General features: G+C 40.9%; 2 protein-coding genes and 1 non-coding gene across 8 annotated transcripts in view; 1 reads left to right on the forward strand and 2 right to left on the reverse strand.

Annotated features, from left to right (window-relative positions):
- Window positions 1–12,522, forward strand: part of CDK7 (cyclin dependent kinase 7) — a 62,176-nt gene extending 49,654 nt beyond the window's left edge. Inside the window, exon 11 of one of the 4 annotated variants that reach the window (XM_047879314.1) lies at window positions 11,688–12,522. In XM_047879314.1, coding sequence (XP_047735270.1) covers window positions 11,688–11,752 — 65 coding nt within the window. In that variant the 3' untranslated portion in view covers window positions 11,753–12,522. The other 3 variants (XM_047879265.1, XM_047879308.1, XM_047879274.1) reach the window with 3 other exon arrangements.
- The window catches only part of CCDC125 (coiled-coil domain containing 125), a 30,884-nt gene extending 10,225 nt beyond the window's left edge, over window positions 1–20,659 (reverse strand). The window contains exons 1-7 of one of the 3 annotated variants that reach the window (XM_047879226.1): window positions 20,256–20,655; window positions 12,664–13,013; window positions 10,053–10,111; window positions 8,500–8,586; window positions 7,638–7,715; window positions 6,855–6,940; window positions 471–553 (exon numbers count right to left, since the gene is read on the reverse strand). In XM_047879226.1, the coding sequence (XP_047735182.1) occupies window positions 471–553; window positions 6,855–6,940; window positions 7,638–7,715; window positions 8,500–8,586; window positions 10,053–10,111; window positions 12,664–12,973 (703 nt within the window). In that variant the 5' untranslated portion in view covers window positions 12,974–13,013; window positions 20,256–20,655. Of the gene's footprint in view, window positions 1–470; window positions 554–6,854; window positions 6,941–7,637; window positions 7,716–8,499; window positions 8,587–10,052; window positions 10,112–12,663; window positions 13,014–14,365; window positions 14,464–20,255 lie in introns of those variants that run through there. The other 2 variants (XM_047879235.1, XM_047879242.1) reach the window with 2 other exon arrangements.
- A 4,684-nt stretch (window positions 20,660–25,343) lies between these two features.
- On the reverse strand, window positions 25,344–25,448 carry LOC125147195 (U6 spliceosomal RNA). Its single transcript, XR_007145052.1, has one exon. It is a non-coding gene; the product is annotated as a U6 spliceosomal RNA (small nuclear RNA).
- Between the last annotated feature and the right edge of the window lie 2,400 nt (window positions 25,449–27,848).

A 27,848-nucleotide genomic window follows, 5' to 3' on the forward strand; every position in this document is an offset into this window, starting at 1 on the left:
GTAGTCAGTATCTTGAAAAAGCAAGAGTGCTAGTATTAGCCTTAATACGATTAGAATACATTCCTACTAATGTCCCCCCCAAAAACATGTACTTAGGTTTCTCAAATATGAGGTGCTCTGCCATTTTGTTTTACACTGAGTAGAAAAACAAAAGGATAACGGGAGAATGGGGAGAAATGCTTACTGGATACAGGGTTTTACTTTGGAGTGATGAAAATCTTTTGGAACTAGATAATTGCGCAACATTGTGAGTGTTATGAATTATTTACTTTTGAATGGTTAATTTTGATATGTGAATTTCATCTTAAAATTTTTTCATTAAAAAAACCATAATGATGCATTTCTTGGAAGTACGTTACTTCTAAATAATAGCACTTTGTCTATTGATACGTATGTTCTTAACATAGGACACTAAAACTGATATTTTAACATATTCTTAAGCAATCATCAAAATAATGCTCTTCACTTACGTGCATTTTCCGACTTCAGCATTTTAATTTCTTCTGTTTTCACATTCAGAGTTTCCTTGAGGACTGCATTTTCACAGTTTAGCCTGGAAAAAAAGTACCCTCCAAATAACTAAAACATTAACATTTCATTGTTTTTGTTGTTTTAAATTTTTTGATGTTTTTATTTATTTTTGAGACAGGGAGAGACAGAGCATGAGCAGGGGAGGGGCAGAGAGAGAGGGAGACACAGAATCCGAAGCAGGCTCCAGGCTCTGAGCTGTCAGCACAGAGCCCGACGCAGGGCTCGAACTCATGGACTGAGATCATGACCTGAGCTGAAGTCGGACGCTCAACCGACTGAGCCACCCAGGCACCCCTAACATTTCATTGTTGAATGAGAATATTTGTATCCCATAATCACAAAACAAAAACCCAGATAAAATTTTTCCTACTTCAAAACAAGCTAGAACTTATATGTGTCACAAAACAAAAACAATTTAGAGCGTGGTAAAATTCTGGACATACTCTTAACCCTTCTGTATACTCATCTGAGAAAGAATCAGAAGTATCTCAAATTAAAAAATAAAAAATAATAAGGAGGGGGGCTGCTGGCTCAGTAGAGCATGCGACTCTTGATCTCAGGGTCATGAGTTCAAGCCTCACATTTGGTGTGGAACCTACTTAAAATAAAAATTTAGGGGCGCCTAGGTGGTTCAGCTGAGTGTCTGACTCGTGATTTCGGCTCAGGTCATGATCTCACAGTTCTTGAGATTGGGCCCTGCATCAGGTTCTGCGCAGGCAGTGCTGAGCCTGCTTGGGATTCTCTCCCTCTCTCTCTGCCCCTCTCCTGCTCATGCTTTGCTGTCTGGTTCACTCTCTTTTTGTGCAGACTTCATAATAAAACCTCTTTTGCTAGTTCTGCTTAATTGAAGAATATCCTAAAAGGCAGTCTACTGACAGGTGCAAATCTGGGTGTTTGAATCAGAATTTTCTGGATTCTGTGCCACGAAAACAAAATACAAAAACTAAGACAACACTATTAAATTGGCATAAATTAAGATTTGTGACTTTCTGAGGAGGCACTTTTATGCATTGCTAGTAGGAATGCAAAGTGGTACAAACCTTACAGACAAGAATTTGATAACATCTAATAAATCTACATATGAATTGAACTTTTGACCCAGCAATTCTAAGAATTTACATCAGAAGTACATCTCCCAACAACACAAAAATACATATTTCAAAGCTGTTTACTGCAGCACTGTTTACAACCGCAAGATACTGGAAACAATCTAAGTGCCTATATATGGGAGAATAGTTGAGTACACTATGGCACATCCACACAATGGAGTGGTTTCCTGGATGTATTGTTAAAAAGGAAAAACAGTGCAAAAGAATATGTACAGTCAGCTGTTCTTTGGTGTAAGAAAGAAGGAGAAATAAGAAAACAAACATATCTGCCAATTTGTGCAAACAGAAACAGAGGAATGATAAATCAGAAAACAGTAACTGGTTATCTATATAGATAGTGAGGGGAAGGAAAGATGGCAGGTTGGGAATGGGGTAGGGGCCCTGGGGGGAGAATGACATCTCTGAGTATACCTCAGAATAGTTCTGACTTTTGGAAGCATGTCAGTGTTTTATAAGATCAAAAATAGATCAGACGAGTAAATAAATCAACAAGGATGACGAAACAACTCTAAAACAGAATATAGATAAAAACAAATGAACTTAAATGAATTGTATAACCACAGAAAGAGAAAAAAAACTAAAGTCAGTTTTGAACACTTGTTTTGACTGGATCCTCTCAGGCGAGAAACAAAACTGCAAACAAATATTGAACTCTAGTTAGTAGGTTTGATTTTGCAATGGTGTGTATTAGCAATTCTAAAGCTACTTTCTGCATATTCTATCACAACAAATAAGTAAACGTTGGGTGAAAAGAGCCAGGTTTCTCACTGGAAGTTACAAATATGGAAATGAGCAAGGCTCAAATGCACCCTGGGGTGGTGGGTTGCAGTTGAAGATATGGGTGTGAACTCAAGGGTTCTGAACAGAGAGCGATGAAGAGGTAGATGTATATGTCAGTGTGTGCGTGTGCATTTCCAGTCGTCCTCTCAGAGGACCTCTTAGCAATGACTTCCAGTAGCCATAAGCACACCTAGCACTAAGATCTTGATTTCTAAACACCATTCCCCGCTAAAAGGAACCAGGAATCCTTGGAAAGATGCCAATATTGTAAGCATAGTGGCCTATTACCTCTTGTACCAGAAAGCAAGAAAGTGCTCCAACAATAACAGGGAGGTGTCATAAAGCCACAGGAGCCAGCTTGAAGGGGCTCCCATTGACTGAAGTTGGAAAACTGTATGCAAAAAAGAAATTATGATAGTAACCCATTGAATAATGCAAGAATTCATGAATCCATTTTGGTATAAACAAATGGGGGAGGAAAAAAGCTCTTAAAATGCCAGCAAATGAATATAGAAGGATTAACAGAAACCGTCATAGTAATGACTGCTTCAGGCAGAATAAGCAGTGGATGTAAAACTAGTGGGTGAAAATCCGATAAATCACATAATCTCACAGCATCTCCCCACAAGATGCTTACTAACCAGAAGGGGGAAAATAATGGCTTTATAGTGGAAAATGAGGGCAGATACCACCCCTTAACCAAATAGTCAATATTCACATGCGAGGAACGGGACAAATCCACATTGCAGGCTCCCTGATATGATGCACTAATAACACATTGTTTCAGTAGTAATAGTGCCCCAAATGCATAACCTGAATCGAATTCAGAAACACCAGACATCTCCAATGTAGTATATTCTATAACCACCCTGTCCTCCTCAAAAAATGTCAAGGACAAAGAAGCACTGATAAATGTTCCAGATGTTTTCCCCTTCCTTCGCCCTCCCTTACTCCTCATAGCTGTTTCAGATTAAAGGGGACGGAAGTTTAGATATGACAACCAAATGCAATGCGTGATTCTGGACTGGATCCTAGAACACAGGAATTTTTTTTCTTTTGATATAAGGGTATGTATTACTAGGATAATTAGCAAATCTAAATAAGGGCTGTAGGTTAAACAAGAATATTAGGAGGCACCTGAGTGGCTCAGTCAGTTGAACCTCTGACTCTTGGTTTCAGCTCAGGTCATGATCTCAGGGCTTTGTGGATTCAGACCCCTCCATCAGGCTCTGTGCTGGCAGCACAGAGCCTACTTGGGATTCTCTCTCTCTCTCTCTCTCTCTCTCTCTCTCTCCCTCTCTCTCTCTCTCTGCCCCTCCCTCACTCTCTCTGTCTCTCTCAAATAAACTTTAAAAAAATAGAGTGTTAGGTTAATGTCTTAATTTTGATCATTTTACTATGGTTATGACAGAGTTATGTCCCTTTTAATTTTTATTTATTTCTTTAAGTTATTTTGAGAGAGAGAACATGGGCAGGGAAAGGGCAGAGAGAGATGGAGAGAGAGGATCTCAAGCAGGCTCCCAGCAGTCAGCACAGAGCCCGACAAAGGACTCAAACTCACGAACTGGGAGGTCATGACCCCACCTGACAACAAGAGTCAGACGCTTAAACGACTGAGCTACCCAAGCGCCCGAGTATGTCCCTTTTTAAAAAACACAAACTGAAGTATTTAGAATAATGAGGCCTTATATGCAACTTACTCTTAAATGGCTCAGATATCCATCTGTATCCACATATGTAACTATAAAGAAGACAGAATGTTAAAGCAAATGTGGTAAAGAGTTCTACTTTGGAGAATCTTGAAGATATACAGGATTTCTTTGTACTATTCTTGCAACTTTTCTATACATGTTCAGTTATCTCAGACTAAAAGTTAATAATAAATTAAAAATTAGGTATTAAAGCCATCTATAATCCCAGATACCAAATCAGTTTATCAGTGACTGACTTTATAATATGTGTATGTTATAATTTAAAGTTACTAAATAGAGGCGCCTGTGGCTCAGTCAGTTAAGCGTCTGACTTTGGCTCGGGTTGTGATCTTGCAGCTCGTGGGTTCGAGCCCTGCGTCGGGCTCTGTGCTACCAGCTCAGAGCCTGGGGCCTATTTATGATTCTGTGTCTCCTTCTCTCTCTGTTCCTCCCCTGCTCATGCTCTGTTGCTCTCTCTCTCAAAAATAAAGATTTTAAAAAATTAAAAAATAAAGTTACTAAATAAATTCATACTAATAAAAATTGCTTAAAAGATATATGAAAAACAAATGCCAATGATAAAATAACTTGGAAAACATGGCTCTTACATTGCTTTTTATTTTTTTATGTTTATTTTTTGAGAGAGAAAGAGAGAGCAAGCTGGGGAGGGGCAGATATAAAGGGAGAGAGAGATCCCAAGCAGGCTCCATGCTATCAGGAGAGGGCCTGACACAGGCAGGGCTCGAACCCATGAACCGTGAGATTATGACCTTAGCCAAATCCAAGAGTCAGATGCTTAACCAACTGAGCCACCCAGGCACCCCTAAAATTTGTTGTTGTTGTTGTTGTTGTTGTTTTTAAGAGGGAGAGAGAGAGAGGGAGCAAATAAGTGAGGGGCACAAGGAATGACAGAGACAGAAAGGTAGAACTCACCTAATGTGGGACTCAAACCCACCAACCAGGAGATCATGACCTGAGCCAAAGTCAGATGCTTAACAACCGAGCCATCCAGGTGCCCTAGAGTTTTTTTATTTTTTAATTTATTTTTAAATTTTTTTTAACATTTATTCATTTTTTTTGAGAGACAGAGACAGAATGTGAGCTGTAGAGGGACAGAGAGAGGGGGAGACAGAATCTGAAGCAGGCTCCAGGCACAGAGCCCAACATGGGGCTCAAATTCACAAACCATGAGATCATGAGCTGAGCTGAAGTTGGTCACTTAACCGACACCCAGGCACCCAAGTTTTTTTTATATTTTATTTAATTTATTTTATTTTTTATTTTATTGCCTAGCATTTTTTTTAATTTTATTTTTTTTTAATTTATACCCAAATTAGTTAGCATATAGTGCAACAATGATTTCAGGAGTAGATTCCTTAATGCCCCTTACCCATTTAGCCCATCCCCCCTCCAGTAACCCTCTGTTTGTTCTCTGTATTTATGAGTCTCTTCTGTTTTGTCCCCCTCCCTGTTTTTATATTATTTTTGTTTCCCTTCCCTTAGGTTCATCTGTTTTGTCTCTAAAAGTCCTCATATGAGTGAAGTCATATGATATTTGTCTTTGACTAATTTCACTTAGCTTAATACCCTCCAGTTCCATCCACGTAGTTGCAAATGGAAATTTTTTTATTTTTATTTTTAACATTTATTTTTGAGAGAGAGAGACAGAGTATGAGTGGGGGAGGAACAGAGAGAGAGGGAGACACAGAATCCAAACCAGGCTCCAGGCCCTGAGCTGTCAGCATAGAGCCTGATGTGGGGCTTGAACCCACAAACTGCAAGATCATGACCTGAGCAGAAGTTGTGCACCTAACTAACTGGCTGAGCCACCCAGGTGCCCCTTTTTATTTTTAATGTTTATTTAATTTTGAGAGGGAGAGCACGCCCGTGCAAGCGGAAGAGGGGTAGAGAGAGGCGGACAAAGGATCCAAAGTGGACTCTGGGCTGACAGTAGAAAGCCCAATGCGGGGCTTGAACTCATGAAATGTGAGATCGTGACCTGAGTCGAAGTCAGATGCTTAACTGACTGAGCCACACAGGCGCCCCTAAAGTTTTTTTTTTCTTTAAGTTTATTTTGTGAGAGAGAACGCGTGCAAGCTTGAGCAGAATAGCAGAGCAGGGGTGGATGTGGGGGGCGGGGAGGGGAGGAATTCCAAGCAGCGGGATCTCCAGTCTCACAGTGTAGAGCCTGATGTGGGGCTCAAACTCCCAAACAGTGAGATCATGACCTAAGCCACAATCAAGGGTTGGACGCTTAACAGAATGAGCCACCGAGGTGCCCCTTACATTGCTTTTTAAAATACAGTTTATAGGGGAACCCGGCTGGCTGGCTCAGTTGGTAGTGAGTGCATGCAACTCTTGACCTCAGGGTTGTGAGTTCAAACCCTACTGTGGGCATTAAGCCCAATAAAATATAGTTTATTTATATTATATAAAAAGATAATACTAACAGAAAAATATGGAACAGTGAAGTGGATAAGCAGTAAGAATTTTATAATATTCACAGTTAGCTCAGAGAAGGAGAAAAGAAAGCCTAAGCTACATTTAAATTATACACACTTTATGGGGTGCCTGGCTGGCTCCGTCGAAAGAGCATGTAACTCTTGATCTTGTGGTCATGAGTTCAAGCTCCACATTGGGATTAGAGATTATTTAAATATTAAAACAATAAAAATGTAAGTAAATAAATTATACACACTTTAGAAATTTCCAAAGAAAAAGTACAGAATAAAAATATACAAACCTGTCATATTTTTGGGTCCATGATTCTTCTATATTTTTAAATCTATTCTGATCAAATTCTATTTCCCATTGCAAGGCATTTATTTCCTATAGAAAGAAAATAGGACTTTTCATGGAAAATTACTACAAATAAATCATTTCAGGACATTGTAAATAGCTGAAATAAATCATTTAATCATTTAACAAATAGGTTAAAGAGAAACTAATTACTCAAAAAGAGTTTATGACATTTAAAAACACATACAACATGCCTCTTTAGCACTCAAGAAGAGCTTTGCCAAAGCTTACTTACTATGAGAAAAATTTCACATTGTTTAGCTTCAAAATTTGCTTCTCAGAACCTAGATTCCTCATCACCCCTACCCCCAACCTATACAGACCCAGAAACAAAATCCATTCCTGGGAGTGTGAGCCCAGGACACTCCCATCGAGGGAGGGTTCAGGAGGAACAGAACAAGACCTTCCAAGGTGACTCCTTACTACTATTTTCATGACAATGAGGTGGTCAGAAAGAGGCAGGCTCTGCCAAGCAAGCAGAGAAGGAGCAAAAGAAAAGAAAATTTATAGTAAGTGTCAAGCTTCCTACTACCTTAAAATGAGGAAATAAAAGAAATCTTAATTGTTTGCCCATGTAACAATATGTTTTGGATTGTAAGTTCCAAAAGGGACGGGACTGTATAAAAAAGCACAACAAACAGACATCCATTAGTCTTGTGGTTTTTAAAGGAAATGCTATTTGAAAGCTTGGTAGTTTGAACAAGTCTACACTAAAAGTGGCAAATACCTTCTCCAAGGATCTCTTTTGTTCCATAGTTTTTTGAAGCATCACTTGAGTATGACTTGTGGCTTTGCCAAATATTGCCTAAGAAAAATAAAAATCATACCAGTATACATTAAATTTTTCATCACTCCTTTATGCACAGTAAGGTTCACATTTTTATTCTAAGACAGTAGAAAACCAGAAAATTTCCACAGAGACCACCTTTTATGGAGAATTTGATAGTTCAAAAGTCAGCAGATCTTTGCTCGGCTATCCTGATGAATAGAGTGAATGAATGAATGAACTTTCCACACAAAGACTGGTACGTGAACAAATAGAGCAGTGTTACTCATAACAGCCCCAAAGAGGAAACAATGTAAGTGCCCATTAACTGGTGAATGGATACACAAAATGTGGTATATCTACACAATGGAATATTATTAGGCAATAAAAAGGAAGAAAGTACTGACACATGCTACACCATGCAGGAGCCTCAAAAACATGTTAACTAAAAGAATCCAGACACATGTCGTATCGTTCCATTCATATGAAATAGAAAAGACAAATCCAAAAGACAGTAAGATGACTGGTTGTCTAAGGTTGGGGATGGGAATGGGGAGGGACTGCTAATGGATTAGAGGTTCCTTCTGGGGAATACTGGGGAAATGTTCTAGAATTAGACTGGTTAGTCTAATTAGAGATGGTTATCCAACTCCAGTAAGGATAAATTGTATGCTGAAAACAAGTGAAATTTATGGTACATAAATTTCACCTCAGTAAAAGTTTTTAAAAAATCTACGCCTTCAAAAAAGCTATTTTAAGCACAGATGCTTTTGTTTTAAAAGATAAAATCATACTACCTAAAAATTTAAAAATAACTTCTTACCATGCTTTGAAGAATTTTCAGTGCTTCTTCTTTACCCTCAAGTTGTCTCTGAGACGCCTCAAGTTCAGTTTTTAAAATTTCTACCTCCTAAAGAGAGAAGTAAGATTAGTCTACCCATCTGCAAGATGTGCAACCCCAAATGTGGATAGTTTACATGTAAGCTCAGTGTGTACTGACTCTAAGCACTTTGACCTTATAAAAGAGGTTTGAAATTCCTCCACTGTTCATAAGTGGCCCAGGCAGGCTTTACACTGAGACTCTTACTATCCAGTTGTAACTAAAAGTCCACATCTTTTGCTTTTATCCTTCTAGACCACACAGCTAATAATCTGAAAAAAATCTTTAGAGCACAAAAATAAGCACATGATCATCCACAAAGCTATAGTAGCTATTATCGGTTGAACTGTCCTCCCCACCAAGTAAAGATATGCCCAAATCCTAACTCCTGGTACTATGAATGTGACCTTATTTGGAGACAGGGTTTTTGCAGATATAATCAGGTTAAAATGAGGTCATACTGGATTATATAGGCCTCAATCCAATGACTGGTGTCTTAAGACGAGGGAAATGTGGGCACAGACACAAAGGGGAGAAGGCCACGTGACAGTAGAGGCAGAGACTGGAGTGAAGTGGCTATGAGCCATGGAATGCCAAGATTGACAGGGGCAACCTCCAGAAGCTAGGAAGAGGCAAAGAAGGATTCTCCTCTAGACCTTCCAGAGGGAACATGGCCAGCTGACATCTTGATTTCAGATTGCTAGCCTCTAGAACTGAGAACAAATCTCCGTTGTTTTAGCCACCTATTTATGGTGCTTTGTTACAGCAGCCCTAGAAAATGAAAATGGTAGCTTTCACCAGAAGTCACACACACACACACACACACACACACACACACACACACACACACACACACTAAGATGGGCTTCCTCCTTCCCAAAAGACAGGCACCCTGCATAGAAATTCCTACTGCCAGCAGGGCCTCAGAGCACCAAGAATACTTTCTGGTCTTCTGATTTCAAAGAGGTTAAAATAAGTCAGCTTATTTCAAGCCTCACGCACAGGGAAGACAGATGGAAAGAAGTTTATAACTGTTCTCTCCAGGAGCAGATTAGAGAAGTCATGAAAGATTAGGGGTGAGAGGTGAATTGGAGGGCATGTTTACGTAAAAAGCTTTCTTGAGAGATGAGGATAAGAAACAGGAGGCCAGTTGAAAGTTATGAGCTTTACACTGTGGCTCATGCAGAATATGTGGAAAGCCAACATTGCCTTCCATACAATTTTAGCATTACTTAAAATATCCATCAGTGGGCTATATTCTCATGAGAATTTTTTTTTAATGTTTATTTAGTTTTGAGAGAGTGTGTGAGAGGGGCAGAGAGAGAAGGAGACACAGAATCCAAACAGGCTCCAGGCTCTGAGCTGTCAGCACAGAGCCTGACGCAGGGCTTGAACTCATGAACTGTGAGATGATGACCTGAGCTGAAGTCAGACACTTAACCGACTGAGCCACCCAAGTGCCTCATGAGAATTTTTATAGAAGCCACAGGACTTACCTCTAAAGTATCATGAAGACGTTGCTTTAATTCGACATTTGACAATTCTGAATTAGAATCTATTAAGGGAGAAAAAAAACACTTCAATATATTCTTTAACTAGAATACAGCACATCTGTTTATAAAATATCAAATGCAGCTTTGTGCCAAGAGGAAAGAACTGTAACAAACCAAATAATGGTAAAAATAGGTAGCTTAAAACATTTCACAAATGAAAAGACACATACTTTTGAATAAAAAGACTTTAAAAAAAGGAGTCTCTACTAAACTGTTGTTAACTAATTGGTTAATTATTACATGCAAAACAGTACTTAAAAACATGAATGTTGGTGAATGAAATAAATTTTGGTGTTTGGCTTAAGTTTGATTAATACAGTGATATGAATATCTAAGAAATAACCTGAATTTAATTTCTTTCCAAGGAGAATGACTAGAAGTCTCCTGTAACTTCAATTATTCTCTCCTTAATGTGATCAATTGACACATTAAACTGAGCTTCCCAGGAGCTTCATTTTCCTTGTGGTCTCACTGGCAATAGAAAAACATTAAAGTGGTAAATTACAAGCAAGAAGATTAAGAAGAAGTAAAAGGAAGAAAAGATTTTTTAGAAAGAGTATTTTGAGGGACATTAAAAACTTCTCGAAACAATTTTTTTCTTTGCTGTTCTGAACTTTCACTATGGTGGTTTCTAACGCAAAACCTAAATCTTGGTTTTACTCTGATGACAGGGGCTCCAAGAAGGGACCAGTGACACTGGTTTGGCAATGACATGTTGCGTTGTAGTAATCCTTGTGGTAGGCAGAGCAAGGGCCCTAAAGATGCCCACATCTTAATCCCCAGAACCTGGACAGACATGGCAAAAGGGACTTTTCGGTGTAATTAAATTAAGGACTGGATTAAATTAATTACCTGGATTATCCAGGTGACCCACTGTACTCACAAGGGTCCTTATAAGTGAAACAGGGAGGCAGGAGAGTCAGTGTCAGGGTGAAGCAGTATGAGAAAGACTTGAATAGCCATTGCTGCCTTTGAAGATGGAGGATGGCGGCCATGGGCCAAGGAATGCAGGCGAGCTCTAGAAGCTGGAAAAGGCACAGGAATGGATTCTCCCCTAGAGTCTCCAGAAGGAATGCAGCCTTGCCAACAACTTGGTTTTAGCCCAGTAAAACCCATTTTGGACTTCTGACCTATAGAACTGTAAGATAATAAATTTGTGTTAAAAATTTTAAGGCATTAAATTTGTGGTGACTTGGAAATGACCTATTAGCAATAAGAAACCAATACAATATCCTTACCTAGGACCAGGCTAATTTGAGATAAAAGTCTGTAACCCAACAACACAGGAGCTCATAGTTTTACTGTTACATATTTATATCCCAGTGGTTTCCTCATATTTTTATAAAGGTATTTTAGCATCATGTACTGTTTTCAACATCTTGCTTGCAAAGCAGAACCCATCCTCTATACGTGATGAGGAATTAAAAGAATAATATATAAATAATCCCATGCTAATTTCAAGAAGGATTCTGAAAGATGGTGATAAAATCCCCATCTGCTACATGCTTTTGGCAAATCTAAAACCATGTTTCTTACATTATTTTCATGTTGTTCTAATTTGTGTCTGTTCCACTCTAGTGGGGGAAGTTTTACAACATGGATTACAAAAGATTCAGCCAGATAAAAGCTGTGCCACCATGTAGGCATGGAGTCACCCCTGGACTCCCAGCCATTTTGGAGTTGTAACATTCTATCACAATGTGATTCTGAATTTTGTTCTTTCCTTAATAAATGGCATAATTGATTTTGGGTTATGATAAATTATGATTCATTTTTTGAGGGGCACCTGGCTGGCTCAGTCAATGGAGTATGCAACGCTTGATCTCAGGGTTAGGAGTTCAAGCCCCACATTGGGTATAAAAGTTACTTTTAAAAAAGATTAATTTTTAGAGGGAGGATTTCATGACATTCCTAAAATAACCAGAAGCATACATGTTCTGCCTGGAATACTCCTTCCCCAGATAAGTACCAGGCTTGGGCATCAGTTCACTCCAGTGTTCAAAAGCCACCTCCTTAGAGAGGTGACCCTGGCCTGACCCTTGCCTGAAATAGCATGCTGCGGCCCCTCCAGATACTCACCATGCCTGCATTTAACTACTGGGAGATTTATTTTTTCTCTCCTCTACTAGAATGTGAACTGTAACATGGAGACTATTTTGTTCACTAATGTTGTTCCCAGAGCCTAGAACTGCCCCTGGCACCTAACAGGTGCCAAATAAATACTTGAATAAGAAAAAAATACTTGAATAAGAAAAAAAAAAAAAAAAGATAACACACACCACTAAATCACACACCCACAAAAGCAAGGTAGGTAATCACTGATATCACTAACATATCTGTATTAATGCAGAATAACTACTGTAGTTCACAATTTGTGCAATACTTGGAAATGAAAACATGAGTTACTTTTGTACTATCACCAATCCCAAGAGGTGAATAAAGATGAATTCTCAAAATCCACTACAGTGACCTATTGTCATGTGTTGCAAGGGTGAAGGCTCTGATGAAATCCACAGGGGAGAAGAAGGAGGGAGAGGGATCGAGGCATTTTTACCAGTGCTACTTTGTCGTCTGTGGTGGGAAGTGCTGGACTCTTCAGGGTGTGTATCCTGTGAGCTCTTATGCCTGGAATACTGAAAAATGGCACCACTTCTTTCTTCCCTCGTTCCTGGAAAGGGGGGAGGGCTAAAGTTCTTTCCATCCGATCTTTTTCTAGATGTAGACAGATGTGAAACTTGCACTTCATAAATACTGCTGGGCCTTCTCCCGAGGCCATACCCTAAGTCGCCTTCTGCCATGTCATCGTCCTCGGTTTCCCAGGTCGGCACCTCTGCCTCACTCGGCGGCCTCACAACCCTGCTCATCAGCCAGATGCCGTATTTAACATAAGGAATAACAGGGTATCTGTGGTTAAGAGAAACAATTTAAAAACCATCAGTATAATAAAGTTGGGGTTTCGAGGGGAGAAAAGTTTCTTTCTCTATTATACAGGCACGACTATCCCAGCGATGCATCAGCACACAAACATCTCTTGCAATCCGGTTCAAGATGTTTAACATTTAAGGACTTTTTAGGTAGGAAATGATCAGCCTCTTATTTCAAAGACTGCAGTGAATTGTAAGGAAGCAGGAAAACCTTTTACTGAATCCAGTAATCTACTGATCAGGATAAAGCAAATCAGACTTTGCCAAGGAAAGAGAAAGGGTTTGTTTTTCACCAGCCTAGGAGCTACGTGAAATTCAGGGAATCCCTGCAAAACGGAACTTGCAGGGAGTACATAGAGCACCCTGCCCCTGTCCCTTCATGGCCTTGCGTGCACTTCAGGTGCACATGGCTCTTATAGCCTGTCCTGTAGCCCTCTGTACTATTGGGAACATCTTCTGTTTTTCTGCAGACACAGCAGGGTTTTTGTACCTGAGACGATGATAGGTGGGAAGGAAGTACCCCCTCTCTTTCTTTATCAGACTGTGTGTTCAAGGCCCTCCACTGTTTTCACAACACAGCATAGAAGTCAAAGTCCTTTCGATGGCTCACCTCTGACTGCATGCCCTCCTAGGCTGGCCACCCTGGCTGGCTTCCCCAGCGTTCCTGGCACAGAGCTGGGGTTCCCTCTGGCTGGAACACTCTTCCCCAGACAGTTGCTCAACTGGTTCCTCACCTCCTATGGGTCTTTCCTTCAGTGACACCTCAGTGACTGATACCAGATCTAAAATTGCAAACTCCTCCTCCTCCTCCTTCCCTAATTTATTTTTCCCCTAGCACTTAGGGCCTTCTAACATACCCCTCCATATTTTAGTCATTTTTCAAGTCACACCATGAAAGGCAGGAGGTAGTACAAAAGTGGGAGCCTAGCAAAGCCAAAGGTGATTCTGCCCTGCCTATGATGCCTCTCAAAAGGCCGAGCGACCTAAAACTTTTCCTCTGCCAGAGCCCAAACCTGCTTAAGATGGCCCAAAGTGGAAAGTAAGGTCCATCACTGGGATCATCACTGCATTCCCAATGCTGAAAACAGTATCTGAGACGTAATCAGAGCTCAATAAATACTTTTTAAATAAGGTGAATGAAGGAATAAACGAATTCCCTTCCTGTAGGGCAGAAAAATAGTCACCTCGGCAAGACTCCAACCTGAATACTGGGAAGCTAACTGCCTGCCCTTCTTCCCAGAGGAAAACATTCCAGATAAAAATGCCTTACAGAGAAATTACCACCACTGAGCCCTCCCCATGTGGAGACGAAGGACCACTGTAGGCACCTACCTGTTGGCTGCAGAGCACCTTAAATGCTCAGCCTTGTTCTCTTGTACACAGTAGTACAGGAAGAACTTTCACCACCAGGCATTTCAGAATAGCTGTTTTGCTGTAGTTGTTTAGAAATATCTCATCCTTTTCTCAAGATTCATTTTTTATTGGTTTTTTTTTTTTCACCTTTATTTTTGAGAGAGAGACAAAGCATGAGTTGGGAAGGGACAGAGAGAGAGGGAGACAAAGAATCTGAAGCAGGCTCCAGGTTCTGAGCTGTCAGCACAGAGCCCTGACACAGGGCTCGAACTCACGAATTGTGAGATCATGACCTGAGCCGAAGTCAGACACTTAACAGACTCAGCCACCCAGGTGCCCCAAGATTCATTAAAAAAAATAAATAAATACATAAATACATACATACATACATCTGACATCTCTTCTAAATATATCCTGCTATTTACATAATTGCTTACCAGGACTTTAAAAAATAATTAAATCTTAAACTTGCATTTTTTAGTGAGATGTTTCTCTTATTCTTCCACTATTAAAACCACACAAATGGGGCACCTTGGTGGCTCAGTCGTTTAAGCCTCCAACTCTTGATTTTGGCTCACGGTTTGTGAGATTGAGCCCTGCATCAGGCTCTGTGCTGACAGTGTGGAGCCTGCTTGGGATTCTTTCTCCCTCTCTCTCTGCCCCTTCCATGTGCTCTCATGAGCTCTCTCTCAAAACAAACAAATAAACAAACTTAACCACCCCCCTCCCCCTACACACACATAGTTGAAGAGGTTTCTGTTGTTTTTAGGGTTTAAAGTACCATATTCTTTCAGTATTTGAAAGCCAAGGCCCTTAAAGATTCGAAGACATAACATCATAAAAGAAGGTAAATGGACAGAAAGACATTCAACATCAGTAGCTGTCAGGGGATTGTAGATTTAAACTACAATGACAGTCTGTTACATACCAGTGTCAATTCTAAGTATTGCTGCGGATATAGACATACATAGTAGGCAGGAGTATAAAATGGTACAGCCACTGTGGAAAATTTTGGTAGTTTCTTTTAAACAAGTGATCCAGGGAAATGAAAACATACGTTCACACAAAGATGTATGGATGACTGTTCACAGCATTACTCAAATGGGCTCCAAACTGGAAACAACCCAGATGTACAACAGAAAAACAAATTGTTAAGTCCATACAACAGAATATATTCAGCAATAATGAATTTCTAATACATGTAACAACGTGGATGAGTCTGAGAGACATTATGCTAACACAGGAAGCCCATCCTCTGTGAAATCCTGGCGAAACTAATGTATAACAGACAACAGATCAGTGGTTGCCTAGGGTGGAAGGCTGACTGCAGACTGCAGGAAGGAACTTTTGGGAGGTGGTAGAAATGTTTTGGTTTTGACTTGTATTTTTTGTGTTTAAACACAAAAAACAAGGGACCTTTAACTGCATTAGGGGACAAGATGAGAAATGTGTTGATCAATTGTATCCTCCTAGATAAGCAAATTATTAAACTGGATGCTCTAAATCAGCAAGAATTTCTTTTTCAGTGATATAATAATAGCACTTGTTGCTTCTTTTCTGTGTGCTAGGCACTATTTTAATGTTTTTCTTAGATTATTCCATTTAATCTTCACCTTTCAAGACAATAGAGTTATTGAATATAGACAATCAGCTAACGAGAGGTTGAACCAGATTCTGAATCCTGACTCCTAATGTCAGAGACACTGTGACACTCTTAGTTACTGCTTTCTGTCACTGGAAGAATATGAATGAGCGTTACATCAGAATAAACCACGTTTCTATCATTTATGACATCAAACAGTACTAAAAGTAAAAATCTTTTTTCCCCCAAATTTTTATAAAATCATCTTTGTTCCTTTACAAGTTTATTTCCTAAATAAGTTTTTCTATTTTTATTCATCAAGATAGACAGAAAATAATCCCTAAGGAGCTATGTTTTACCTCTAATGCAAACTCCTGCTTATAAATGCACTCTCACACCTTTGTTAAGGAGGGTATGCTCAGGGCTAGGCAGCCAGTGGAGAAAATGGAATTGGTCAACACAAAGGAAAAAAGTAGTAAGAGGAAAGAGTAAGCAATCACAGGATTAGCTAAGAATATATATGTAATTCTTTGGAAAGGTCATCTGAGCTTTATTGTACATCAATGGTCCATCCTGGAGCCTGCGTCTTAGCATTCCTGGGGATGGTGGTTCTGGGGCCAGCCCCAACCCCAAACCCAAATGCCCCAGCCCTGCCCAGCTCCCAATCCAGTGCTGGGTTAGCATGCTTTGGGAGTAGGGAGGGGTGGGGTGACCAGAATTCTTGTCCACAAAGCCCAGGTGGGGCTTGGTCCTGGGACCCTGGGCTCCTAGGAGGTGGGACAGGGTGGGCTCTTGGGATAGGAGAGCCCCCAATCCTCTGGAGCCCAGATCCTGGCCTACACAGGGGCCCAGCCTGCTGAGTGGGGCCTGGCCTGGCAGATTCTACAGGGTGTCTGTTGGAGCAGCCGTGGATGAGAGCATGGCACTCACTCCAGCTCATTCTCCGGTGCAGGCCTGTCTCATCTACTTGCCTGGGGTCACAGCCCCCACGGCTGTCTCTGCCCAGCAGCATGTGTTGCAGGCATCACCTGGGCCTTGGGTAGCAGCAGGCTCTGGTGGCTGGGCTGAGTGGCTAAGAATATTTTTTAATGTGCCACATAAATTCAGGTATCATGGTCTGGTCTTCCTAGCCTTTCTGCTATTCACAGTTAACATAATGAGCTTTCCCATGATCCAATACTCTTACTGTTTTAAAAAATGTAACTTTGGGAACTGGTGGCTGTATACTCTCCCCTTTTTTATATACTTAACATTAATAAACCAAATGACTTTCAGAACACATTTCTTCTAAGAAAAGGAAAATGTTAGAAGTTACTAATGTTCCACTCAGCCAGTTTTAAATATATTCAATGTTGACAACCAGGGAGGCCCAGCAGGATGTGTGACAGAGAAGGCTCTGACTCAGGAGGTCTGAGTTCAAATTTCACTCCACCACGTGCTGTTCTGTGATCTCGGGCAAGTCATTTAACTTCTCAGAGCGCGTTTTCCAATCTCCAAAATGAGTTTAAGCATTACTACTTTATAGGGTTATTTTGGGAACCATTGATATGATATATTTCAAGTCCATGTTTATTGAATTAGAGTTTGGGAGTATTAGTCCCATTGTTAAATGGGAAGATTGGACAAGATGTTTTGGTTCTTTAGGACTCTAAAATTATGGTTCTGGATCATCTTTTCCCAGTGTGTGCCCCATGGGACACTAGTTCTTTGGACTATTAAGTGTTGCTAGGAATAAAAGGGTCCTTCTGGTTTTATTTTTCTATGCTAGTAAAAGCTATGCATGACTGGCCCAAAATTACACAGGTAGTGGAAGAGCCAGAACTAGAAGCCATATCTCTGGCTCCTGGCCCGATGTTCTGGTCGCTTGGGAAAGGCCACAGGATGAACCAATTACAGACAGTGAGCAATCTTCCTACTTCTGCACTAAAATAACTCTCTGAAAAGGGACCACTGACTTCCTAATTGCTAAATCCAAGATCTAGTCTTGCTCCTCAGTCTCCTCCACCTGTGCAGAAACTGTGGCACTACTGATCTGCCACGCCCAGGCCCCTGGTTGACCTTAGCCCCTCAAACCCTACAGGAATGAGGAACCACCCCATGTCTGCCTGCTCAGGCTCCTTTTCCTCTTTCTGTCCTGCTCTGTATGTTTGGCTTCCACTATTAAACACACTTACACATTTCCAGCTGGATATCCTGCCAGCAATTCAAACACAGCTGTTCAGGGGCGCCTGGGTGGCTCAGTCGATTAAGCGTCTGACTTCAGCTCAGGTCATGATCTCGCAGTCTGTGAGTTCGAGCCCCGCGTCGGGCTCTGTGCTGACCGCTCTGAGCCTGGAGCCTGTTTCAGATTCTGTGTCTCCCTCTCTCTCTGACCCTCCCCCATTCATGCTCTGTCTCTCTCTGTCTCAAAAATAAATAAACGTTAAAAAAAATTTTTTTTAATAAAAATAAATAAATAAAAAACACAGCTGTTCAAAAACAAACTCACTGCCCTCCCACTCCCACCCTAGATCTATCTCATCCTGAGTCCTCTATTTCTGCAAACGTTTCAACCATGCTCCAAAACACCCAGGTCCAAAACTTTGGGATTTCTCTTTTCCTTGATCCCTTCAGATGCCAAGATGTCTAGGCGCACAAAATCTCCTGAAACCATATCCTTTGGATATTAACTTCACAGCCCTGGCTGGATTTCTTATTACCTCTTCCAGGTGAAACCAATAGTCCCCAAGCCATCCTATACACTGCTGCTCCAAGCACAGATCCAGAGATGCCCCCCTCTTGCCCTAAAACATTCCATGGCTCCCATGCCATAAAGTGTCACCCTGTTATCTACGAGACTCATTTTTACTTCACATGTCAGCTGTCACTGCTTCCTGGACATGTTCTGTGCTTCCATTAAGAAGGACTGCACCGGGGTGCCTGGGTGGCTCAGTTAGTCAAGCGTCCGACTTCAGCTTGGGTCATGATCTCTCTGTGGGTTTGGGCCCCACATTGGGTTCTGTGTTGACAGCTTAGAACCTGGAGCCTGCTTCAGATTCTGTATCTCCTTCTCTCTCTGCCCCTTCCCAGCTTGCACTCTGTCTCTCTCTCAAAAACAAGTAAACATTAAAAAAAAAGGACTGCACCTGTGCCCAGTCCTCCTCAGGGCAATCAGTCACCTTCAAGCCTGCTGGTGCTCATCTCCACGCCAGGAACGCTGACTCCTCTGTAGTCCCCCGCAGCTCATGACAGCCACTCCCCCCAGAAGCCCTCCTGACACCCCTGAGCCAGACGTGATCTCTGAGCTTTCCTAGCTCTGTGTTGTACCTTTTAATTTTTTTTTAAGTTTTTATTTATTTAAGTAATCTACACACACAACACGGGGCTTGAACTCATGACCGCTCTCACAGAAGACCCAGGCAGGCATCCCTGTACCTTTTTAATAGTCCTTTTTCCTGACATGTGTATTGCACACGCCCCTACAGTAGCTCGATGTATCCTTAACTCACTGACCTGTTCAAAGAACGGTGACAGACCAAAATGAAGAAACAGACTCCTGCCCAGAAATCTTGGACTAGAAGCATCCACACCCACTAGCCTGACACTTGCCCTAGCAAACACAATGGTCAAACAGACACCCAATTCCTGTCAGGCTTGGCAAAGAGGAACTAACTTGAGCCCTCCCTGGTGAACAATGGCCTGCTACACAACACTGCAGCATTATGTTTTTAAACTTTTTATGAAAATAATTTTAGATTTACAGTAAGTTGCAAAGATAGTGCAGAGCTCCTGTATACCCTTTGCTCACACTCCTCTAATGTTAACATTTACCAAAATTAATAAGTTAATATTGACACATGGAATTAACTAAACCACAGACTTTATTGGGATTTCCGCAGTCATTTCTACTGATGTCCTTTTTCTGGTGCAGGACACGTATTTTTAAGGCTCAATACTAATAGGAAAAAATAATGAAGGAGGAGAGGGAAAAGGCAGAAACAGATTCTTTCAAACCAATTCCTTTTTTTTTTTTTTTTTTTTTTTTTTTTTAACGAGACGAGACCATTAAACTAGCGTTTAGGGGGAAAAAGGCAGCCAGTGGGCCAACTTGTACACAACCTGCCGGGTTTGCACGAATCTGCGCAGCCCGGGTCCCGGGTCCTCCCCACCCGCCGTTCCCACCAGCCCTGCCTGACCAGGCGCCCCCGCAACGCCCGTCGCGGGGGACCCGACCAGGGGACCGGACCAGGGAATCCCGCCCGGCGCCCAGGACCCCCACCGCCCTCGCGCCCCACCTGGCGCGCTCACCTGGCACCGAGCCTCCCCGCCGCGCGCGTCGCCGCCCTCCAGCCACGTGACCACGCGCGCCGCCGGGACCGGAAGGAGGGGCGAGGCCGGGCCCGCTGGTTTGGTCAGCTGCCTGCGTGAGCAGGTCGGTTGGCGCGGGAGATGTTAGCTCCGTCCAGCTGCAGAGCCTGGGGTTTGCCCCCTACGAGGCACCGAATTAGAAATGTTAGCGCGGAGACCGAGAGACACAACAAGACCGCGGGCTCTCAGGAAAGGTGAAAATGAGATGGTGCAAACATGAAGTGTGTAGGGGGTAAGGGACCGAGGGATCCGAGCTGAGTCAGTTCAGCGGCGCAGGTGGACCGGGAAAGTAGGCTTTCCGTACTAAGAACGGAGGAGAGCTTTACCGGCGAGAGGAACTTCTGGGGCAGAGGCGTGGCTGTGGGAGGGAACAAGACCAGGGCGGAAAGAGCTGCCACTGGAACTGATTCCGTGGATTTCTAGAGGCGGGCCCTGCCCTCCCCCCCATCCCCCACCCTCCAGAACGTTCAGAGTCTGTAGTGATGAGGGAGCGTGTGGCAAGCTGAGGGCTATAACAGCGCGCACACACATACCCTCACACACCCTCCAAGGTGGGATATGTGTGATACTCCTCAGATGCCCATGGCAGGACAGGAACCTCCTTCATTTTACAGATAACTTAGTAAACTGCAAGGAAAACACAATCTTATCCATAGTCTAATCTCCAGAAACCTATAGACTCCGTTTCCTGGAGCCTTAATATCACCCTCATCAAGATGAAGGGGTTTCAAGTGCTTGCCATGGTGATGTGGGAAACAAAGGCAAATGAAAAATTCTGGTATTGCTTACGGCCCACTGACAAATCCTTGAAGCGGGCAGAGTGACCTTCTTTTAGGAGCTCAGCTGCCTCAATGATGGTACTTTGCTGGGGATAAAAGGGAATCTTGCTTAACATTATCCTGCCCCCTGCCCCTAGGATCCTGTGAGTCTTCTTAAACACATAGAAATTCCTTTGCAAACCTCTTTTATCTTCCCCCCAAGTGTATGTTGGCAATTATACTCCAAGCATATGGCTCCTTATATATATTTGAAGGGTCTCATGTCTGAGGTTTTACTTAACAGTAATAAATGTTTTTTTAACAACAGCTAGCCCCTCAAGGTCCTGGAAACCTTGCTTCCAAAACACTGTCCCTAACCCCATCTCAACCTGAAGGTATATAATCAGTCACTCCTCACAACCCCAGTGCAGCTCTTTCTGCCCACGGGTACTGTCCCCGTGCTTTAATAAAATCACATTTTTTGCACCAAAAACATCTTCAAGAATTCTTTCTTGGCTGTCACCTCCAAACCCTGCCATCACTTGAAACCCCATCAAATAGCTTCAGTGCCTGGGTGAAATGATTTTGATAGTATTTCCTAATATCAACATAATCAAAATAACTTTGGCTGGATTTAAAGATTATTCTGGATTAGAAACAAACAAGTGAACCCTTCTTTGCCTTAGTAGACTTCTTTTATTCTTCCTCTTCTCCAGATTCAGCCATACTTCCCCTAACCACCCACTTCCCCCAAGTAAACATACCATACTTATATGGAAAACCAGACTTAGAACAAGATCAGTTATAGAACAAGATCAGTGCTCTGTGGATATTAGATGCTCAGAGATTTAAGATTATCTTAAGAGATTTAATGTATTTATTTTATTTTTAATTTTTATTTATCTTTTTAATTTACACCCAGTTAGCATATAGTGCAACATTGATTTCAGGAGTAGATTCCTTAATGTCCCTTACCCATTTAGCCGATCCCCCCTCCCACAACCCCTCCAACAACCCTGTTTGTTCTCCATATTTAAGAGTCTCTTATGTTTTGTCCCCCTCCCTGTTTTTATATTATTTTTATTTCCCTTCCCTTATTGTCATCTGTTTTGTATCTTAAAGTCCTCATAAGAGTGAATTCATATGATATTTATCTTTCTCTAATTTTGCTTAGCATAATACACTCTAGTTCCATCCACGTAGTTGCATATGGTAAGATATCATTCTTTTTGATTGCTGAGTAATACTCCATTGTATGTGTGTGTGTGTGTGTGTGTGTGTGTGTGTGTGTGTATAATATATACATCACCCACATATATACATACATATATACATATGTATGTATATATGTGGGTGATGTATATATACACCGCATCTTTTTATCCATCCATTGATGGACATTTGAGCTCTTTCCATACTTTGGCTATTGTTGATAGAACTGCTATAAACATTGGGGTGCATGTGCCCCTTTGAAACAGCATACCTGTATCCCTTGGATAAATACCTAGTAGTGTAATTGCTGGGTCGTAGGGTAGTTCTGTTTTTAATTTTTTGAGGACCCTCCATACTGTTTTCCAGAGTGGCTGCATCAGTTTGCATTCCCATCAGCAGTGCAAAAGAGATCTTTTCTCTGCATCATTGCCAACATCTGTTGTTGCCTAAGTTGTTAATGTTGGCCATTCTGACAGGTGAGGTTGTATCTCATTGTGGTGTTGATTTGTATTTCCCTGATGATGAATGATATTGAGCATTTTTTCATGTGTTGGTTGGCCATCTGGATGTCCTCTTTGGAGAAGTGTCTATTCATGTCTTTTGCCCATTTCTTCACTGCATGGTTTGTTTTTTGGGCGTTGAGTTTGAGAAGTTCTTTATAGATTTTGGATACTACCTTTTATCTGGTATGTCTTTTGCAAATATCTTCTCCCATTCTGTCAGTTGCCGTTTAGTTTTGCTGATTGTTTCCTTCGCTGTGCAGAAGCTTTTTATTTTGATGAGGTCCCAGTAGTTCATCTTTGCTTTTGTTTCCCTTGCCTCTGGAGACATATTGAGTAAGAAGTTGCTGCGGCCAAGATCAGAGAGGTTGTTGCCTGCTTTCTCCTCAAGGATTTTGATGGCTTCCTGTCTTACATTGAGGTCTTTCATCCATTTTATTTTTGTGTATGGTGTAAGAAAGTGGTCCAGGTTCATTCTTCTACATGTTGCTGTCCAGTTTTCCCAGTACCACTTGCTGAAGAGACTGTCTTTATTCCACTGAATATTCTTTCCTGCTTTGTCAAAGATTAGTTGGCCATATGTTTGTGGGTCCATTTCTGGGTTCTCTGTTCTGTTCCATTGATCTGAGTATCTGTTCTTGTGCCATTAGAGATTAATATATTTATAATTTTAAAGTCAATTTGTCTACTATTCTAGCATATTCAATAGCTTTGCAAACCAAAAATAGTTTTTCTTCACTTAAAACTTTGACCGAGGGGCTCCTGGGTGGCGCAGTCGGTTGGGCGTCCGACTTCAGCCAGGTCACGATCTCGCGGTCCGGGAGTTCGAGCCCCGCGTCAGGCTCTGGGCTGATGGCTCAGAGCCTGGATCCTGTTTCCGATTCTGTGTCTCCCTCTCTCTCTGCCCCTCCCCCGTTCATGCTCTGTCTCTCTCTGTCGCAGAAATGAATAAATGTTGAAAAAAAAAATTAAAAAAAAAAAAAAAACTTTGACCGATTTAAAATAGACTTCTTTAACCTTAAAAATATTTCAGAACTTTCCCACTAAAAATATTTTAACTCTGTTTTCTTTATCAGACTTCTCCAGAAAGCATAGATTTGAATGCATGCATATTAAATTTTTATTTAAAAAATGCATGAGTTTATTTTTTAAATATTTTTATTTATTTTTGAGACAGAGAGAGACAGAGCATGAGCAGGGGAGAGGCAGGGAAAGAGAGGGAGACACAGAATCTGAAGCCAGCTCCAGGCTCTGAGCTGTCCGCACAGAGCCTGACGCGGGGCTCGAACTCACTGAGTGTGAGATCATGACTTGAGCCCAAGTCGGACGCTCAACCAACTGAGCCACCCAGGTGCCCCTGAAAAAATGCATGAGTTTAAAGTTGGCTTTCATCACCCTTTATGTGCAATGCTGCTAAACTATTGCATAATAAATGTGCGGTGAATCTCTTTAAAAAAACTTCTATCTACCAATTTGAGTACATTTCATTCTTTTCAAGTTTATTTATTTTGAGAGAGAGAGAGAGAAAACACATGTGCACAAGTGGGGGAGCGGCAGAGAGAGAGAATGAGAGAGAATCCCAACCAAGTGCTGTCAGCCCAGAGCCCACCACGGGGCTCAGTCTCAATCTCAAAAACCAAACCATGAGATCATGAATGGAGCTGAAACAAGTCAGATAGTTAACTGACTGAGCCACCCAGGTGCCCCAAGAGTATCATGTATATTTTATATACAAATCTGTTTCATATGTGTGTTTACATTTCTCCTAATCTGTGGCTGCTGCTGTTCTTAAGTCTTTTTTTTTAAGCAGGCTCCATGGCCAACCTGGGGCTAGAACTCATGACCCTGAGATCCAGTTGCGTGCTCTCCTGACTGAGCTAGTCAGGCCCCCCCAATATTAGGTGTCTTTTGAGAGGAAGAGTTTTAAATTTTGAAGTCAAATTTATTTATTCTTTTTTCTTTGGTTTGTGTTTTTTGTGTTCTATCAGATAAATCTTTGCCTAATCAAAGACCACTAAAATTTCTTAGTATGTTTTCATCTAGAAGTTTTGTATATTTTAGGTTTTACACATAGGTCTCTGAGGCATTTTGAATTAATACGGTATGTGGTTAAGTTTGAAGTTCACTTTTTTTTAAATTTTATTTTTAAGTAATCTCTACTTCCAATGTGGGGACTGGAACTCGCAACCCCAAAATCAAGAGTCTTCTGCTCTACCAACCGAGCCAGCCAGGTGCCCCGAGGTTCACTTTTTTGATATGTATACCTATTATTTGTCAAAAAGTTAGTTTCCCCATTGATTTTCCTTTTACACCTCCATCAAAAATCGCCTGTATAGGCATGGATTTCTTTCTGGACTCTCTTTTCTGTTACAAGATCTGATCTATGTGTCCATCATTGTAGTATGCGACATTGTCTTGCTTTAGTCTTTATAGCAAATCTTGAAATCACGTACACCAGGGTTGTTTTTAACTTTGTTCTCCTGCTTCAGCATTGTTTGGTTACTCTAGCTCCTACATGTTTCCATATAAATTCTAGAATCAGCTTAGCAGTTTTTCTTTTTATTATGGAACACTTCACAAATTTGCGTGGCATCTTTGTGCAGAGGCCATGCTAAAGTTCACTATTGTTCCAATTTTAGTGTATGTGCTGCCAAAATGGGCACTCAGCAACTTTTACTTTAAAAATTTTTTTTAACGTTTATTTATTTTTAAGACAGAGAGAGATAGAGCATGAACGGGGGAGGGTCAGAGAGAGAGGGAGACACAGAATCTGAAACAGGCTCTAGGCTCTGAGTGGTCAGCACAGAGCCTGATGCGGGGCTCGAACCCACGAACTGTGAGATCGTGACCTGAGCTGAAGTCGGATACTTAGCCGACTGAGCCACCCAGGCGCCCAGCAACTTTTACTTTAGAAGAGTATGCTGGCATTTTGATTGGGGCTGGATTAACAGATCAATTTGGGGAAAATTGTGATGTTAATAATATTGAATATTCGATTTCATGAACATGGTTTATACATCTTTTTTGGATCTTTGATTTCTTTCATTTGAATTTTCAGTATGCAGATCTTGCAAATATTTTGTTAGATTTAACCTAAGTAGGTCATGTTTTTGGTACTATTGTAAATGGTATTGTTCTAATCTTAATTTCCAATTGTTTGTCACTGCTATCTGGAAATGAAGTAGTTTTTGTGTATTGGTCTTATATCCTGTGACTTTGTTAACGTCACTTATTAGTCCAAGTAGTTTTTGTATGGATTCTCTTTGGAATTTCTACATAGATTATCATGTTACCTGAGAATACCTTATTTTTTTCCTTACAGCTCTGTATGTCTTTTATTTATTTTCTGCTTAATGCACTGGTGAGGATCCCCAGGATGAGCAAATGATCACTTGGCTTTTTATTCGCTAGCCTCGTGTAACAAATTATATTTTTTTGAATCCTCCCTTCCATAATAATAAGTTCCTTAAAAACAAACCTCTGAATGGATTTCAAGGGTCTTTGAGTCTTTGAAAAACATAAATATGTATATCTGTATTACTTAGAGGAAGTGGGTTCATAGCTTATATCAGACTGTCAAAGGGATTTATGTCATCAAAAGTGTTAAGGAACTAAATTTTAAATAAAAGCCGATTTATACATATAAATACGTATATATAAATGATTTTCAGGATGTTGTTTTTCACTACTAAGAACTGGGATGCCTGGGTGACAGAGTCGGTTAAGCATCCGACTCTTGATTTTGGTGCAGATCATGCTCTCACAGTTTATGAGTTTGAGCCTTGCGTTGGGCTCTCAGCTGACAGCGTGGAGTCTGCTTGGGATTCTCTGTCTCTCTCTCTCACTGCTCCTCCCCTGCTTGTCCTCTGTCTCTCTCTCTCTCTCAAAATAAATAAACATTTAAAAAAAAAGTTACTAAGAACCGTGATTCTTTTTTTACCTTGGACTCTCCCCACTCCATAGGAAAGGATAAATGCTTCTTGGCAGTTTTTACCCCTATGACTTTTTTTTCTTAAGATTTTTTAAAAAATGTTTATTTTTGAGAGAGATAAAGAGCAAGCAGGGAAGTGGCAGAGAAAGAGGGAGACAGAGGATCAGAAACAGGCTCTGTGTTGAGAGCCGAGAGCTGATGTAGGGCTCAAACTCATGAACCCCGAGATCATGACCTCAGCTAAAGTCAGACACTTAACTGACTGAGCCACCCAGGGACCCCTGACCCCTATGACTTTTTGTTAGAAACTAACAAATTTAAATGTTGGTAGGGATTGGTGGTAGAACATTCAAAAGAAATACAGATGAAGTGAGGCAAAATCCCTTTTAAACGCCCACAAAAATAAAAAATATACCAACAAGAGTGGGCATAAGGAAAACAATCAGTGGTTATACACACTTCAAAGCTTGTTAAGGTACTCAAGAGGAACAAAATATATCTTATTAAGAAGTCTTATTTACAGAAACATAAAATGATTTAAAATTTAGAATACTTTTTATCTCCTTAGGTTTGTTTTATTTTTTTTTTATTAAAACAATTTTTTTAATGTTTTTTATTTTTGAGACAGAGCATGAGCAGGGGAGGGGCAGAGAGAGGGAGACATAGAATCTGAAGCAGGCTCCAGGCTCTGAGCTGTCAGCACAGAGCCCAACGTGGGGCTTGAACTCATAAACCGTGGGATCATGACCTGAGCTGAAGTCTGACGTTTAACCGAGCCACCCAGGTGCCCCTCCTTAGGTTTATTTTAAACCAATCTACTTAAGTTAAAAACCAAACAAGTAGGTTGAATAAAACCAGTAAAGACAAACAGTAAATGGGGTTATTCCTACAACCTTCAAATAATTGTAACAACATGTTAAAGCACTATCACTAGTTTCAAATAAAAACCTAGAGCTGAAATGAGTATATTAATATTTAATTTAATTATATTAATATTTAATTAATATTTAATTAAAATTCCCGAAAGGTGTATAGCTCTGTATTAGATTCCCTTTTAGATAATAATCTCCCTTCTGTTGAAGGAAAATCTTTGAGTCAGTTTTACTGTTAAGCTAATTAGCAACCACTTGAT

This window comes from Prionailurus viverrinus, chromosome A1 (genome assembly GCF_022837055.1).
Source record: "Prionailurus viverrinus isolate Anna chromosome A1, UM_Priviv_1.0, whole genome shotgun sequence".
NCBI classification, from domain to species: domain Eukaryota; kingdom Metazoa; phylum Chordata; class Mammalia; order Carnivora; family Felidae; genus Prionailurus; species Prionailurus viverrinus.